The sequence below is a fragment of the Corapipo altera genome, unplaced genomic scaffold (genome assembly GCF_003945725.1).
Source record: "Corapipo altera isolate COAL_440 unplaced genomic scaffold, ASM394572v1 75, whole genome shotgun sequence".
NCBI lineage: Eukaryota > Metazoa > Chordata > Aves > Passeriformes > Pipridae > Corapipo > Corapipo altera.
Window position 1 is genome coordinate 6,168,847 of NW_020884887.1, and position 12,152 is coordinate 6,180,998.

At 46.4% G+C, this 12,152-nt stretch overlaps 1 protein-coding gene across 1 annotated transcript in view; it reads right to left on the reverse strand.

The window, feature by feature from the left end:
• Positions 1 to 11,289, reverse strand: part of NEURL1B (neuralized E3 ubiquitin protein ligase 1B) — a 33,002-nt gene extending 21,713 nt beyond the window's left edge. Inside the window, exon 1 of the mRNA XM_027643639.1 lies at positions 11,202 to 11,289. Coding sequence (XP_027499440.1) covers positions 11,202 to 11,232 — 31 coding nt within the window. The 5' untranslated portion in view covers positions 11,233 to 11,289. The remainder of the gene's footprint in view (positions 1 to 11,201) is intronic.
• Positions 11,290 to 12,152: the final 863 nt, after the last annotated feature.

A 12,152-nucleotide genomic window follows, 5' to 3' on the forward strand; every position in this document is an offset into this window, starting at 1 on the left:
GAAGGGGTTGACCCCAACCCCTCCATCACAAACCAAGCTCCACCCAAACAACTCTCCCAACAACGGTCACTTCCCTGAAGACAGAGCATTTCCAAACCCCACAGCCCTCCAAGGCAACAGAATGTTGAGCTACAAGGCAGCATCGCTCCCTTCAGCTACTCTTTCATTGACACAGAGAGAAACAAGTCACAACCAGTGCTCCCAGTACCGCTGTTAGCCCCAGGGGAAAAGATTATGAAAAAGACAGGGAGAGCTTTGGGAAAGCGTTCATTGGGTAGGGCAGAGATCTGAGGTGGTGAGCCTACAGTGATGAATGACAGCTGGAGAGGCACAACAGCAACACTCCAAAGTGATGCCCTGGCTCAGCGCAGGAATAGGCACAGAAAAAGGAAATACAGGAATGTTAAGCACAGGAACGTACTCGGCACTTTCCTACCCAACATTTCTGCCCATCACCTTTAGTCCACAGGAAAAAAAGAAACAAGGAGTGGTCGGCACAGGGCTGTGTCCAGGACACAAGGAGCAGACAGCAAATCAGATGGGAGAAAATATGGTCAAGATCCAGAGGCACACAGGGAAGGCTTCTCTCTCCTTCTGGGACTGTCTAATGAGGTCATACCATTAATCTCATCTCAAAGGAAAATCTGAGCAACCAGCGAAGGGCTGCTTGATGTGGTTTGGAGACTGATTCTACCAGTGTGACCATAGACTTTGGTATTTACAGGAGTGTAGTTAATTCACACGGGTGTATAAACATTTACTAAATAGGAATGCATACAAAAAGATGGTTCGAAAATAGTTTGGTTTAAAATGAGGAGCAGTTTTGACCTCTCTGGGAGGAATGTACCTCTGCCCTCTGCTTGGAGATGGCCAGCTGAGTGCTCAAAGAGGGTGGGAGAAACAAGGAACACATCCAGGGAGCTGGGAAGCCAATTTTTATCTTTGTTTTGCTTCTGAAACTATCTTTTAATATTTCCAAGACCAAGAGGCATTTTGAACAAAATGTGATCCCTTGAAACACAATTTTGAAAAGGGGCTAATTTTGAATCAAAATAAATTTTAAAGAAGAAAAACACGAACACTCCTATTAAGTGATAAACTCTGGCTGTTCCACTTAGGGCTGGAATTTCAGGGAGAAATGTCTTCACAGAGAATTTTATTAACTGATCATCAGTGTCCTTGTAAGGCAGATGAACCAGTGGCAGAGCTGGGAACCTGAGCTGTGGGGGACCCCCACCGTGGCACCCACAGAAGGGAAATAATCTGCACTGCTATTAGGAAGTGCTGGAAACCGTCACATTGAGGGAGGAAAGGACTGTTTTAACCAATTCATTAATTATGAATGTTAAACAAATCCAGCTTTGAAGTTTAGTTCGTAACAAGTCAAACTTCCACTATTGTTCTGCTTGGTAAAATCAGGCTCTCCAGACAGCATCTGTCAATCTGATTATTATGTAGTTAAATGAGGGAGAAAAAAATTTGTTCTCTCTCACCTGCAAAAAGCTATCTGTGCCTTGTAATTATTTGCCTTGATAAATTTAATTTACTTGAGTTTTCCCTTCTAGATTTGACTGGTCAAGTTAAACTATAAAGATTATTCATGGAAAAGCAACCACAGTTGGTTACTAGGATACAAAAAAATCACTTAGTACATTCCTCCAATGAATAATCCCAGCAGAACACACACAAATTCAATAAATTATGAATTTCTTTTTCTCTCTTACATAAACACTGGGGTTGCAGAGGCATTTCTTGGAACCCTTAAATATAAATTCATCTCTTAATTACTATGCAATATCAAAACAAACAGAGGGGATAGATGAGCCTTGCAGGTGAGCTGCATCCTTTGTCTAGACATGAAAGTTCTTCTGGAAGCAGGCAGGGTGCAAACAGACAACAGATTCATTATTGCCAGTATCTCTGTGCAGACACTGGTATTTGGCATGCTCACATCCCTTTTCAAAGTGGATGACGTCAGCAGCAGGACAAGCTAATTTGGAAGAAGGCATTCTTATTTCAGAAAAAAATCTCCCTTCCTGCACAATTCCATGGATACGAAAGGTCTTACATAAAGCACTTGTTGTCAGATCTCTGAATCCACAAGACAGAATCCCAGCATCATTTAGGCTGGAAAAGACCTCTAAGATCATTGAGTCCAACCTTTGAGACCATCCAGTCCAACCTTTGATGAAGACCAAGAGGGAGGACCTTTCCTGCACTGGTGGCAGCTGTTGGCCAGTCCATACAAAGCCAGCACCCTCAGCCCAGCACAACCCATCCTGCTGATGGGCAAAGCAACCTGCAATCAAAGTCTGCCCTGAGCCACTCAGACATTTTTGGAAACAACACTCAGACTCAGGAGATTGATTTTTTTTATACTTAACAGCATTTGGTCTTTGTGTGTCTGTGGTTGTATATTGCATTGTCTCTTCTTATCCCTCATAATATCCCTGGATAACAGCAATTCCCAGGCATGACCCAGACTGCTGTTCAAGGCTGGGATATTTAAAGACACACTATAGGGTCTGTTGGCTGAGATCAGTTTTTATAAACTTTAACTGAGATGGATTTCCTTGAAATTCTGCCTTGTGAAGCATCTGTCCTTCTCACCCTCTCCCTTTGATCACATCAGCAGCACAAGTGGTGCTGTTCTGCTGTGCCAAATCACCAGTAATTGCTATGTAAGACTCAAATCAGATGCCAGTGTGAAGATCTGCCTTGAACTCTGCAGAGGACATCTCCTTTCCAGGAGAGATCAACCAAAATGCCTGGCATACTGAAATATCTGTAAGCCTTCCACGTGCATGGAACATGCTCTTTATCACTACAAGTGAAGCAACAGCCAGTTATTAAATTATTTCAGTTTTCATATTTAGAAACTCTTTCACTCTGCAGGACAAAGTCCTCAAGTTTTTGATGGTGTCCTGAGGAAAGGACTGCCATGAAACAGCCCCTAAAGAGGTGTTTCTCCAGGACACACTGCTGTGCCAGGAGCCCACAAGGATTATCTAGCCCATCTCTACCCATAATGGGACCAGCTCTACTAATTCCATTCCTAGTTGATGAATAACAAACTTGTCCTTTAAGACCTCCAATGATAGAAATATTTCAATGTACTGTACTCCACCAAGGCTTGGCATTGGTGATAACCTGCCTGGCTGCATTCTGGAGAGCATGTACTCAGAGATCCTGGTCCTATCTTCTCCCCCAAAAACTTCACTGCAGCCTCTTAGCTGCTCCTCTTAACAGCAATTTTGGCCGCTATCGGGATGCTAGAACAGACAGATCCCAAGCAGCAAGTGTTTTCTGTTGCCAGAAGAAAAGCTCTATCCAACTATGTCAAGTTTAAGACCCCAAGCAATAGCAACTTTCCCTCATTAGGAATTATGCTTTCAACCTTAGCATCACACTGAGGAGATAATTTTGAACTGCACTCCATAAATTACAGAACATACTAAGCTGAGAAGCCAGTGTCCCTATGAGACCAAACCAGATAACAGCCCGAGAAAAGCTGTTGCCACAGTACCAGTTATCGCTGAGCAAAGAAAGATAAACTTCAATGAAATTATTTCATTTGTGCTGCCAAATGGGATAGTGTATCTTTTATCTTTGGCTTCTTAAGGCAGGACTTGGGAGGATTTAATGTTTGAGTAATGGAGGAGTGCAAAAATCAAACAACTTTTTTCCCTGGCATTTGGAAACCTGATGGAAAACTTTTGCTCAAGGAAATTCTTTCTTGACTGTCTTCCGTGTTGCCACACGAGCAATGAAAATCAGAGCTTTGCTTTTATGTGGTCTTTTCTCCCATGTAACCATTAGACATTATGCCATCAGGAGTGCAATGACAGGAAAACAGTTAAAATAGGAGAATTCCTAAAGGACAAAAGTCTCATTATTATGTAAATATCCACAGCGAAACAAGAAAACTTCAAAAATGAAACCCATTAAGTGCAACTATCTGGCCAACAACTCTATAAACACAACTCCATCCATTTTTCTCCCTTCAAAGCATCAGCAGCTCTTAAAAAATCCTAAATGTGATTTCTCTGCTGCACTGGGAAGCTTTGAAGTGCAGTTAAATATTTTTTTCTTTAAAGAATATTCCTATGTAATTCCAGCAGCAAGCAAAAAGTAATTTCTTAATGTTCTGATTTTCTTTACACTGGTCCTGTTGGTGCAGAAAGGAGAAAAAGACATGGTTTCGCTGGAGCAGGGGAAGGAATGGGGTCTGATCCTCTCAGTAGGAGACCTCTGAGCTGCTCCACTGCCAGAGGTCTGAAAGAGCCGAGAGAGTAAAAGCTCCTGGATGGAAAGCAAGCCCTGCTTACACAAAGTAGAGGAAGATATCTCCCTGGACACAGAGGGGAAAACAAAATTAACAAGCAAGAAATCACTTTCTCCTCCCTCACTCCTCCCCAAAGCCCCACTTCAACTGTTCAGATACCAGGAATTTAATGTTCCAGCACTCAATAATTGAGACAACAGGGCATCCAGGTCTGAAGGGAAAAGCTGACACAGGTACACTGAAATAAAACTTTCAACCAGACATCTCAATGCCAATGATTCATGCTTTTTAACATATAGAGGGAAAACAAATACAGTCGTCATCAGAACATGGAACAACTCAGAGTAAACAGCACCTCCTTCCCACCAAAAAAGTCCTCCCATGGGTACATATCTTATCTAAGGGTCCCTTGGGAAGGGACTGCTCCTGCTGATGCCTCTGGACAGTTCTGCTGAATTTGCAGCATTCAAAGATGTGGGATGGAGAGCTCTTCAGTGAAGTGGTAGGACTTTGCAAGCTAAGGGCACTGGGGCCACCAAACAGACATGGACCATTGGCACAGGGTCTGTCCCCTCCAGGATGCAGCAGAGCAGTGACACTGAGGGCAAGGGTCAGAAGTTGCCTAAATGAGAAGACAGAACAAAGTATGGAAATCCTCCTACAGCAAAACTTCCTCCAGTTGTCCCAAGAAAAGCTTCCCCAAGATGTTACATGGAGTCAGGTCCTTTCCAACAGCCCTTTGGGCTCCCATCTGTTTCTGCACTTGTTGGTATGTGAGCACACCTTTGCCCTCTGGGTAAGTCTGAAGAACACTGTATTTTGATTCCAGGAAGCCCCAAAAGCGTGGCTCAGGAGCCCATGAGGAGCAGGGAAGGTGCAGGTCATGAGTCAGCCCTGTGGTTTGGCTGCCGCAGGCAAGAACCAGCGGCAGGCCCAGGACACCAAACTGCTCCGGGCAGGGGAAGGGAGACCAACATAAGAGATAAGATGCATGGAAATACAAAGAGAAGAGACGGAGGAGATTGCACACACCTTCCCCATAAGGAAACTCAGATGGGATCTGCCACATGTTTCAGGGAATCACACCTGGCCTCGTCCCATCTTGCAGCACATGCAGCTGCCCCAGCAAGAGAGGGGTTCTCACTCACTCTACCCCAGCCTGGTTCAGCAGGTTTGCTTCCCTGCTTCTCTCCTGAACCCACCACATCCATCACGGTGACGTGCACGCTCCACCTTAGGAAAGCCTGCTCTTAATTTAGCTTCCAAGCTGCACAGATAGGCTCTGTAAACAGTGGGATGCTGATGAGAAAGAAAATGTTTCCTTTCAAGGCAAACTGTGCAGCAGGACACTGACTGCCCGAAAGTGCAACTCCAAAACTCAATGAGCTTGAATGCTAAATCCACTGGAGCTAACGAGGACTGAGGTGCTTATTTGCATTCCTAATTGAAAAGCCATTGAATATGACATGCAAAGAGGATTCTTACTAGAACAGGAAGAGAAGCACAGCATAAGCTTCAAGGTGACTCATCCCTTTCATGTCAAGCAAACATTAATGCCCGTACATTTAAACTTCACTGCCTAAACACCTTAAACACACTTAAGCACTTCCATAGGTTGTCAAATTATAATGTGCTGGGAAGCAGCAATTTCCTTTGCCTGCGGTGAGGGCTCTCTAAGGGTTTTGCCTACACACATAGACTTAGGGGCGTGATTTTCAGCATCTACATGAGGGTGAGATGGTGACACAAAGGTCCTCCTGACCTGCAGCAATTATCTAAAGAAATAAAAGGGGGAAAGTGCCGTTTGCCAGATATCCTACCTCTGAGTAAAGCAATTCCCCTCTACAGCATAAGCAGTAAAAGAGAGGGCACCTGCCCAGCATTACCCAGCCTGACAGTGGAGAGAACAAAAAGCTGTTGCTTTAATGACACACTTGGCAACATCCCGTGTGTGTCTGACAGCCCATCAGCCATGGGGCATGACACACAGCTCCATTTAACGCTGTCCTGATAGGTGGTGCCTTCCTGGATTCGAGTACAGTTGTGTCTCCAGTCTCAGCAGCCAAGATACCAATGGCAGCGCTGAATTAACTGTGCCAGTTGGCTGCAGCACAGTTTTGGGTATGTACTGTGCAAGGCTGGTTAAAGATAGTCCTCAGCATACGATCGACCTGTTCCAGCTCTAAATCACAGTGAGGGCTGAGCAGCTTCACAGGTTTCCTTTTCAAGAGTGGAAAAGCAGAAAGCTACTAAGGAAGTACCGAATTAATTTATTTTTTGCACTTCTCTGACCTTCTTCATGAAGATCCTTCATAATTAATTAACTCTTGTATATCCATGTGAGCCAAACAGCGTTTTCTACCTTCCTTACATTCAAAGCAAGACTATGACAAAGTTACTTGCTCAAAGGTCACACAGGGAGTCATCAAAATGAAGGCAAGACTCTAGAAACTTCAACTCCCAGCCTAAAAGATGCAGAAAAACAGGTAGAATAGCAGTGGATTAACACCTGCAGTTAGTGTTGATCAGAGTTGAACCAAACCCAAACCAAAAACTGGTCTGAACAGGTATCTTTTGCACTCAAACCAGAACAACCTGAAAGTGTTATTTTGTAGTTTTCTTTAAGTCAGACTGGAGCCAAATCAAACAATTTACTGAATTCCTCACAATACCAAGAACTCATCACTAGCACCTAAAGGGGGAGCAGGGACCAGAAAACAAATCTAAACAAAAGTGCTCCTTGAAGCCAAGATTTTAGCCCCTGGAAAAGGCAGAGATATCTTTTCCCACCACATGGTCTTTGCTCCTCATTTCTTACAAAAGAAGTGAATCAGTTTTTTGAAAAAGGGATACATGGAAACATCACCTTTTACTCACAAGCTGTAAATTCCTGTTGCTCTGGTGTAACCAGGACCCTACAACCACTACTGTTTCACAAAGCCTGGCAGATGGGAGCATCAGTCTGGCGAAGGTCTAAAATTGGGATTTCTGACTCCCTGAGAAAGGGTTAGTTATTAAAAGCCTTTTTCTTAAGAATACAAAATAATTTCTTGAAACTAAGTCACTTCTGCCAGAACAAGCCCCATTCTCCCTTGTGTTTACCAGACACAAATGCCACTCATACTTGGTATTCCTCGCAGTTGTGAGGAAGGCTGTGGGAGAAGCACTGCAATCAGATCCCAGCCAGATTCTAAATAGGGAATTTGGCTCCTTTGTTAAATACCAATGACCCTATTTGGGTCAGGATCAACAACTGGATCCCAAATGGAAAGTCCTTCACTTGTGTCTTGGCCAGTGAGTGCCTCTCGCCTGCCCTGCCTGCCCCAGCAGCTGTCCACCTTCACCCTGTCACAATGAGCTGCCATGCACCACAGGGACACTTGCTGCCTGTTCCAGTCCCCCAGACATAGTTCCTCACAGCTGCATGCAAGGGCTCTGCCGGGTCAGGGGAATTTTCAGCTCTGCCAACCTGCCAGTCCTGAAGCCCCACTGAGCTCCCGGCACCTTCGTGCCCCCACCGGCTATTAACCATTTTCTGAACCCCGTTCAAAGTCTCTGCCAAGGACAGCAATTAGCACGGAACAATTAGCCCCATCCACAATGCTGGGGTGTGCTGCTTGCTGCCTCTCTCACCTGTGAGTTAACTCAGAGCAACCCTCTGCGGAGCACCGCAGGTAACCAGCCACAAAGGCATAAAGCCCATGTCCATATGCAACCCACCCACCACCACCACCACACGGCCTCCCAGCCCACTCTGCAGGCCAGGCCAGGTTCTGCCCATCGGCTGCAATGCTGCACTCCTACTTTATCACCTGCAGGAGACAGGAAAACGCCATGCCTCAATAATAAAGAATTCACTCTTGCCTAACCACCTGCCAGCAAATCACCTCAAACAATGGGCAGTGAGTGGTGAGGGGAGGGAGGCGAGAAAATGTCGACATCCAAGTGTAAATTCCCACACTGTGCTGGAGATGCAGTGGAAGATCCTCCCACTGGAGATGCAGGAGGGTCAGCGATGGGCTGGCACCAGGAGCCACAGAGGAGCCCGAAGGTTGTGCTCACCCCTCCGGGTCAGGCCAGCTGCAGGAGCAATGTGTCCTGTGTCATTTAGCTGTCACCCAGATAAGAGTAATTTCCACCACCACCTCAGGCCTGTTGTTAAGCATATCTGACACATCTCAGCTCTTTTCCATTCAAATGCCTCCTCAACCCGTTCAAATATAGAAGCTGCCTTTCATTAGCCACAGCCTATTACTCATTTCAATACCACTCTGGTTAGAACCTCGCTGTTAATTTGACAAAGCCTTCACCCACTGTGCGTTAACCATCAGATACCTGGCAAACACAAGTTTCCCAAGCTCCCGACACAAATTTCTCCGGCACCGATAGCGTGTGCTCTCGTATCATTACATGGAGATGTGGAGAGAAAGGATGAAGCTGTGCAAGAATTTAAAGATGCAACAAGCACAGAAAACATTTGAACAAATTTAGGGATAAAAATGAGCTGAAATACGTTCAATAGGATTTAAAATTGAATTCCACTGTTTGAAAAAAGTATTTCTCTATAAAATCGGAACTGTTGATTGTTTGGCTTTTCCAGGAGCCAGAAAATCCTTTTGCCACCTTAAGCTATTTATGGTGAACAACAAAAATTATTCTACAGTGAATCAATTTAACACAAGTAAGCAAATTTTAGTTTGGGGATGTTTGGTTTGGTTGTTTGGTTTTTATTAATAAGTTACTTCAGCCTATGGATCAGGGGAGAGCAATTCCTCTGTTAGTCAAAATGAGAGTGAAAGTGCCTTGCTCAGACTGCCAGGGTGAAGAAAGAGGTGCATTTTGGACCAAGAAGAGGAAAGATGTAATTCTGACTGATTATCTTTGAGTAATTTTAAACAGCTCTAGCATTTATAAATAGAATTTCATCCAACAATTCATTCTTCCGGAAAAACTTTATCATTTTCAAAAAGTCTGTTCCAAGAACAGTTCTAAATCTGCTTCCCCCCGTAATGTCATTTGGATAACAAAAGCCAAACAATTCATCTGAGCACATCAATGTGAAAAATTGCTGAATTGGGTCCAACTCAACAAAATACATTTATAAATTTCAAAAATACAAACATCCAAAAGCTCTTCTGCAGCCACAGGTTAACAGCTGCTTCTGACAGTCGTTACTCTGTAAAAACAGAACACAGCTGAATTTGGGGAAAAGACATATTTTCAGCATCATCCAGCACATTAGCAAAGGCGTTCGAGTGTCCTGCATAGCTTTGCCTTGCGCAATTTGACAAATGTTTGCAAATGGACTATCCCCAGCAAAGGGATCCTTACAGACAGTCTCCACCTGGCAGGATAGGACAGAGATTTTCTAGGCCACTAGAACAAACGTCTGAGCTGGGAGGTCTACATAAATCAAGCCTTCATTTTTCTCCATCAAACTTTTCCTCTTTCTTAGGAAGTTCTTTTGAAAGCACCGCGAGGAACTCCTGAATCACAGAGCTGCGGTGCAGCTGATGTCATCCCTTTTTTTAAATTCACGTGTGTAAGGCTGAGCATGTGAAGGCTGCTCAGGAGAGACTGTTCTAGCACCAGGCAGAACGGCTGATACAACTCTCAGCCTTCTGGCACAGAGCTCACAGCTAGATCCCACGTCCCAGCAGGTACAGATATTTTTTCTTTGGGAAGTTCTAGCCCTATCGAGGTAACCTCTCCTGACCCAAGGATATTTCCCTGGCTTTTTTTTTTTCCCCCCAAGGTTTTTAGCATGTGCCCTTTGCTGTTGCCTCTAGCTGAAAAGCCAAGCCACAAAATGAATTTTCTCCAAGGTCATGCACTCCTTACAATGCCTTTATTTGCCAGTTGGTGAAGTATTTAATAAAATGAAAACTTCCTTATTGTGAAAGGAGCTAATGCCCCATTTAAATGTATTAAAGAATGAGAGGAGATGCAACCAGAAATCTAATCACTGGTTCATAGCTAAACCACAAGCTTAGCAGCTTTCTTTTGTGCCCTGAAGGTCCCAGGCACCCTCTCTTTGCAAAGACAATATATGGCACATCCAAATGCAAATCTATTCCTCTCTTTATTTCTATATTCAGCTCCCTGGCTGATTGCAGGGAGGCATGTGTATGTGTTCAATAGGTCCTCCTGCTTTTTTAAATAAGTTTAATAATACCCTTTTTATTTATGGGAGCCCGAAGTACAAAGGATGCAATGCAGGGGCTCTGCAAGAGTAGAAAAGAAAAGCAAACTAGCTGAAGATACAGCCTGGCAAGGGCTCAGTAATTCAACACTGTTGATTCTATAGAGACCAACTGCTTTTATTATGCACAGATTCTCTGGGGGGGGGGGAAAGCCCCACAGTTATGAACTTGCAAAGGAAAAGAATCTGTACATCTCTCGTGTAAGAGCAGAATTTGCTAAAAGGCAGTTTAAAAACCAGGGCAGCCCAACAAACATTTCAGACCTCATTTCAAACAGTTTTCTTCTGGCGACTCCGAACGACTAAGGTCTCTCCACATCAAAAAGTTCCATTAAAAAAAAAAAAAAAAGATGGGAAAATGAAACAGAAAGCCCCTCAGAGGATTCGGCCAAAGGGCTGGGGATCGCCGCTTCAGCTGCGGGATCAGCCCCACTTCACCCGCACCCCTGGCTCCCCCGTGGGCGCAGCCGTGCCCCGCGCTCAGCATCACCCCGGTGCCCGCCGCGGGTCATTGAAAACAATCATATTGTAAAAAACCCTTGAAATTTTCGACTTAGCCCGGGCCGTTCCGCAGGGTCGCGGGGGGCTCGGACCGAGGGCTCGGACCGGGGGCTCGGCACAGCCCGCCCGCCCCGGCTCGGCTCCCCCCGCCCGCCCGCCCGCAGCATCCCCCGGGGCAGGACGCGCCCCCCGCCCCGCAGCCCCCGCCGGTACCTGCCAGGGTCTTGTGCACCGTGTTGCCCATCGCTCGCTCGCTCGGCGGCGCGGCGGAGCCCGGGGCCGCCCGGAGCTCCGCAGGGCCATGGACAGCGCCCGCCTCCCGCCGCCGCTCCGCGCCCGCCCCCGACCCGCCCCGCGGTCCCTCCCCGCCCGCCCCGCCCGAGTCGCGGCCGAGCCCGGGATGCCTCTGCCCTTGTGCTCTGCCTGCCCCGCTGCCTCTCCGGGGTGCCCGGGGGCTGCGGGAACCCGCCCTGCGCGGGGCGGTGACGGGGGTGCGGCGCTCCGGCGAACACCCGCTGGCATCTGTTGGAGCAGCTGCCAGCCGGGGTTTGGGCAAAAACGGGCCCGGCTGTTCTCCAGAGCGCTCGCTGACCCCCAGACAGACCTTTTGCTTCTCCCTCTTAGGAAAAAAAATAAATCTTCTTCCCCCCGTAGCAAAACCAGTGGTTTGGAGAGCATCCAGCGGTACCCTCAGGGCACACCTGTCCATCAGCAACACCTTCCCGAGGGGTACCAGCTGCAGTGGGAAACAGTAGGAGTCGGTCAGCCCGAGCTCTCTCCCCCTCCGTGTCATTTCCTTACGGGTGACCTTGGATAAGCCACTTTGCATCTCAGTGACACGACTTCCCCACCTGGGAATTGAGGGAATTAGCAGGAGTGTTGTGTTGGCAAATGCGTGATTAGTTTGAAGCACGGCAGTGGCACGGTGACTAAAGACAGCTCAGCCCACAGCCTCCAGTGCAGTATTGACAATACTGGCTTCACAATTTCTCTCCCTTCTGATCTCAGAAAAATATAGCCTCATTAGAAAAGAGCAAGGGTTTCCTTCCTCCTCCTGGCCACACTTATGCTGCCGAGGGGTGATGATGCTGAGGAGTGATGCTGCCAAGCCTTTCCTCTCTGAGGCAGCTTCCATAGTTCTAAGACTGGAGAACTGGGAGCCTC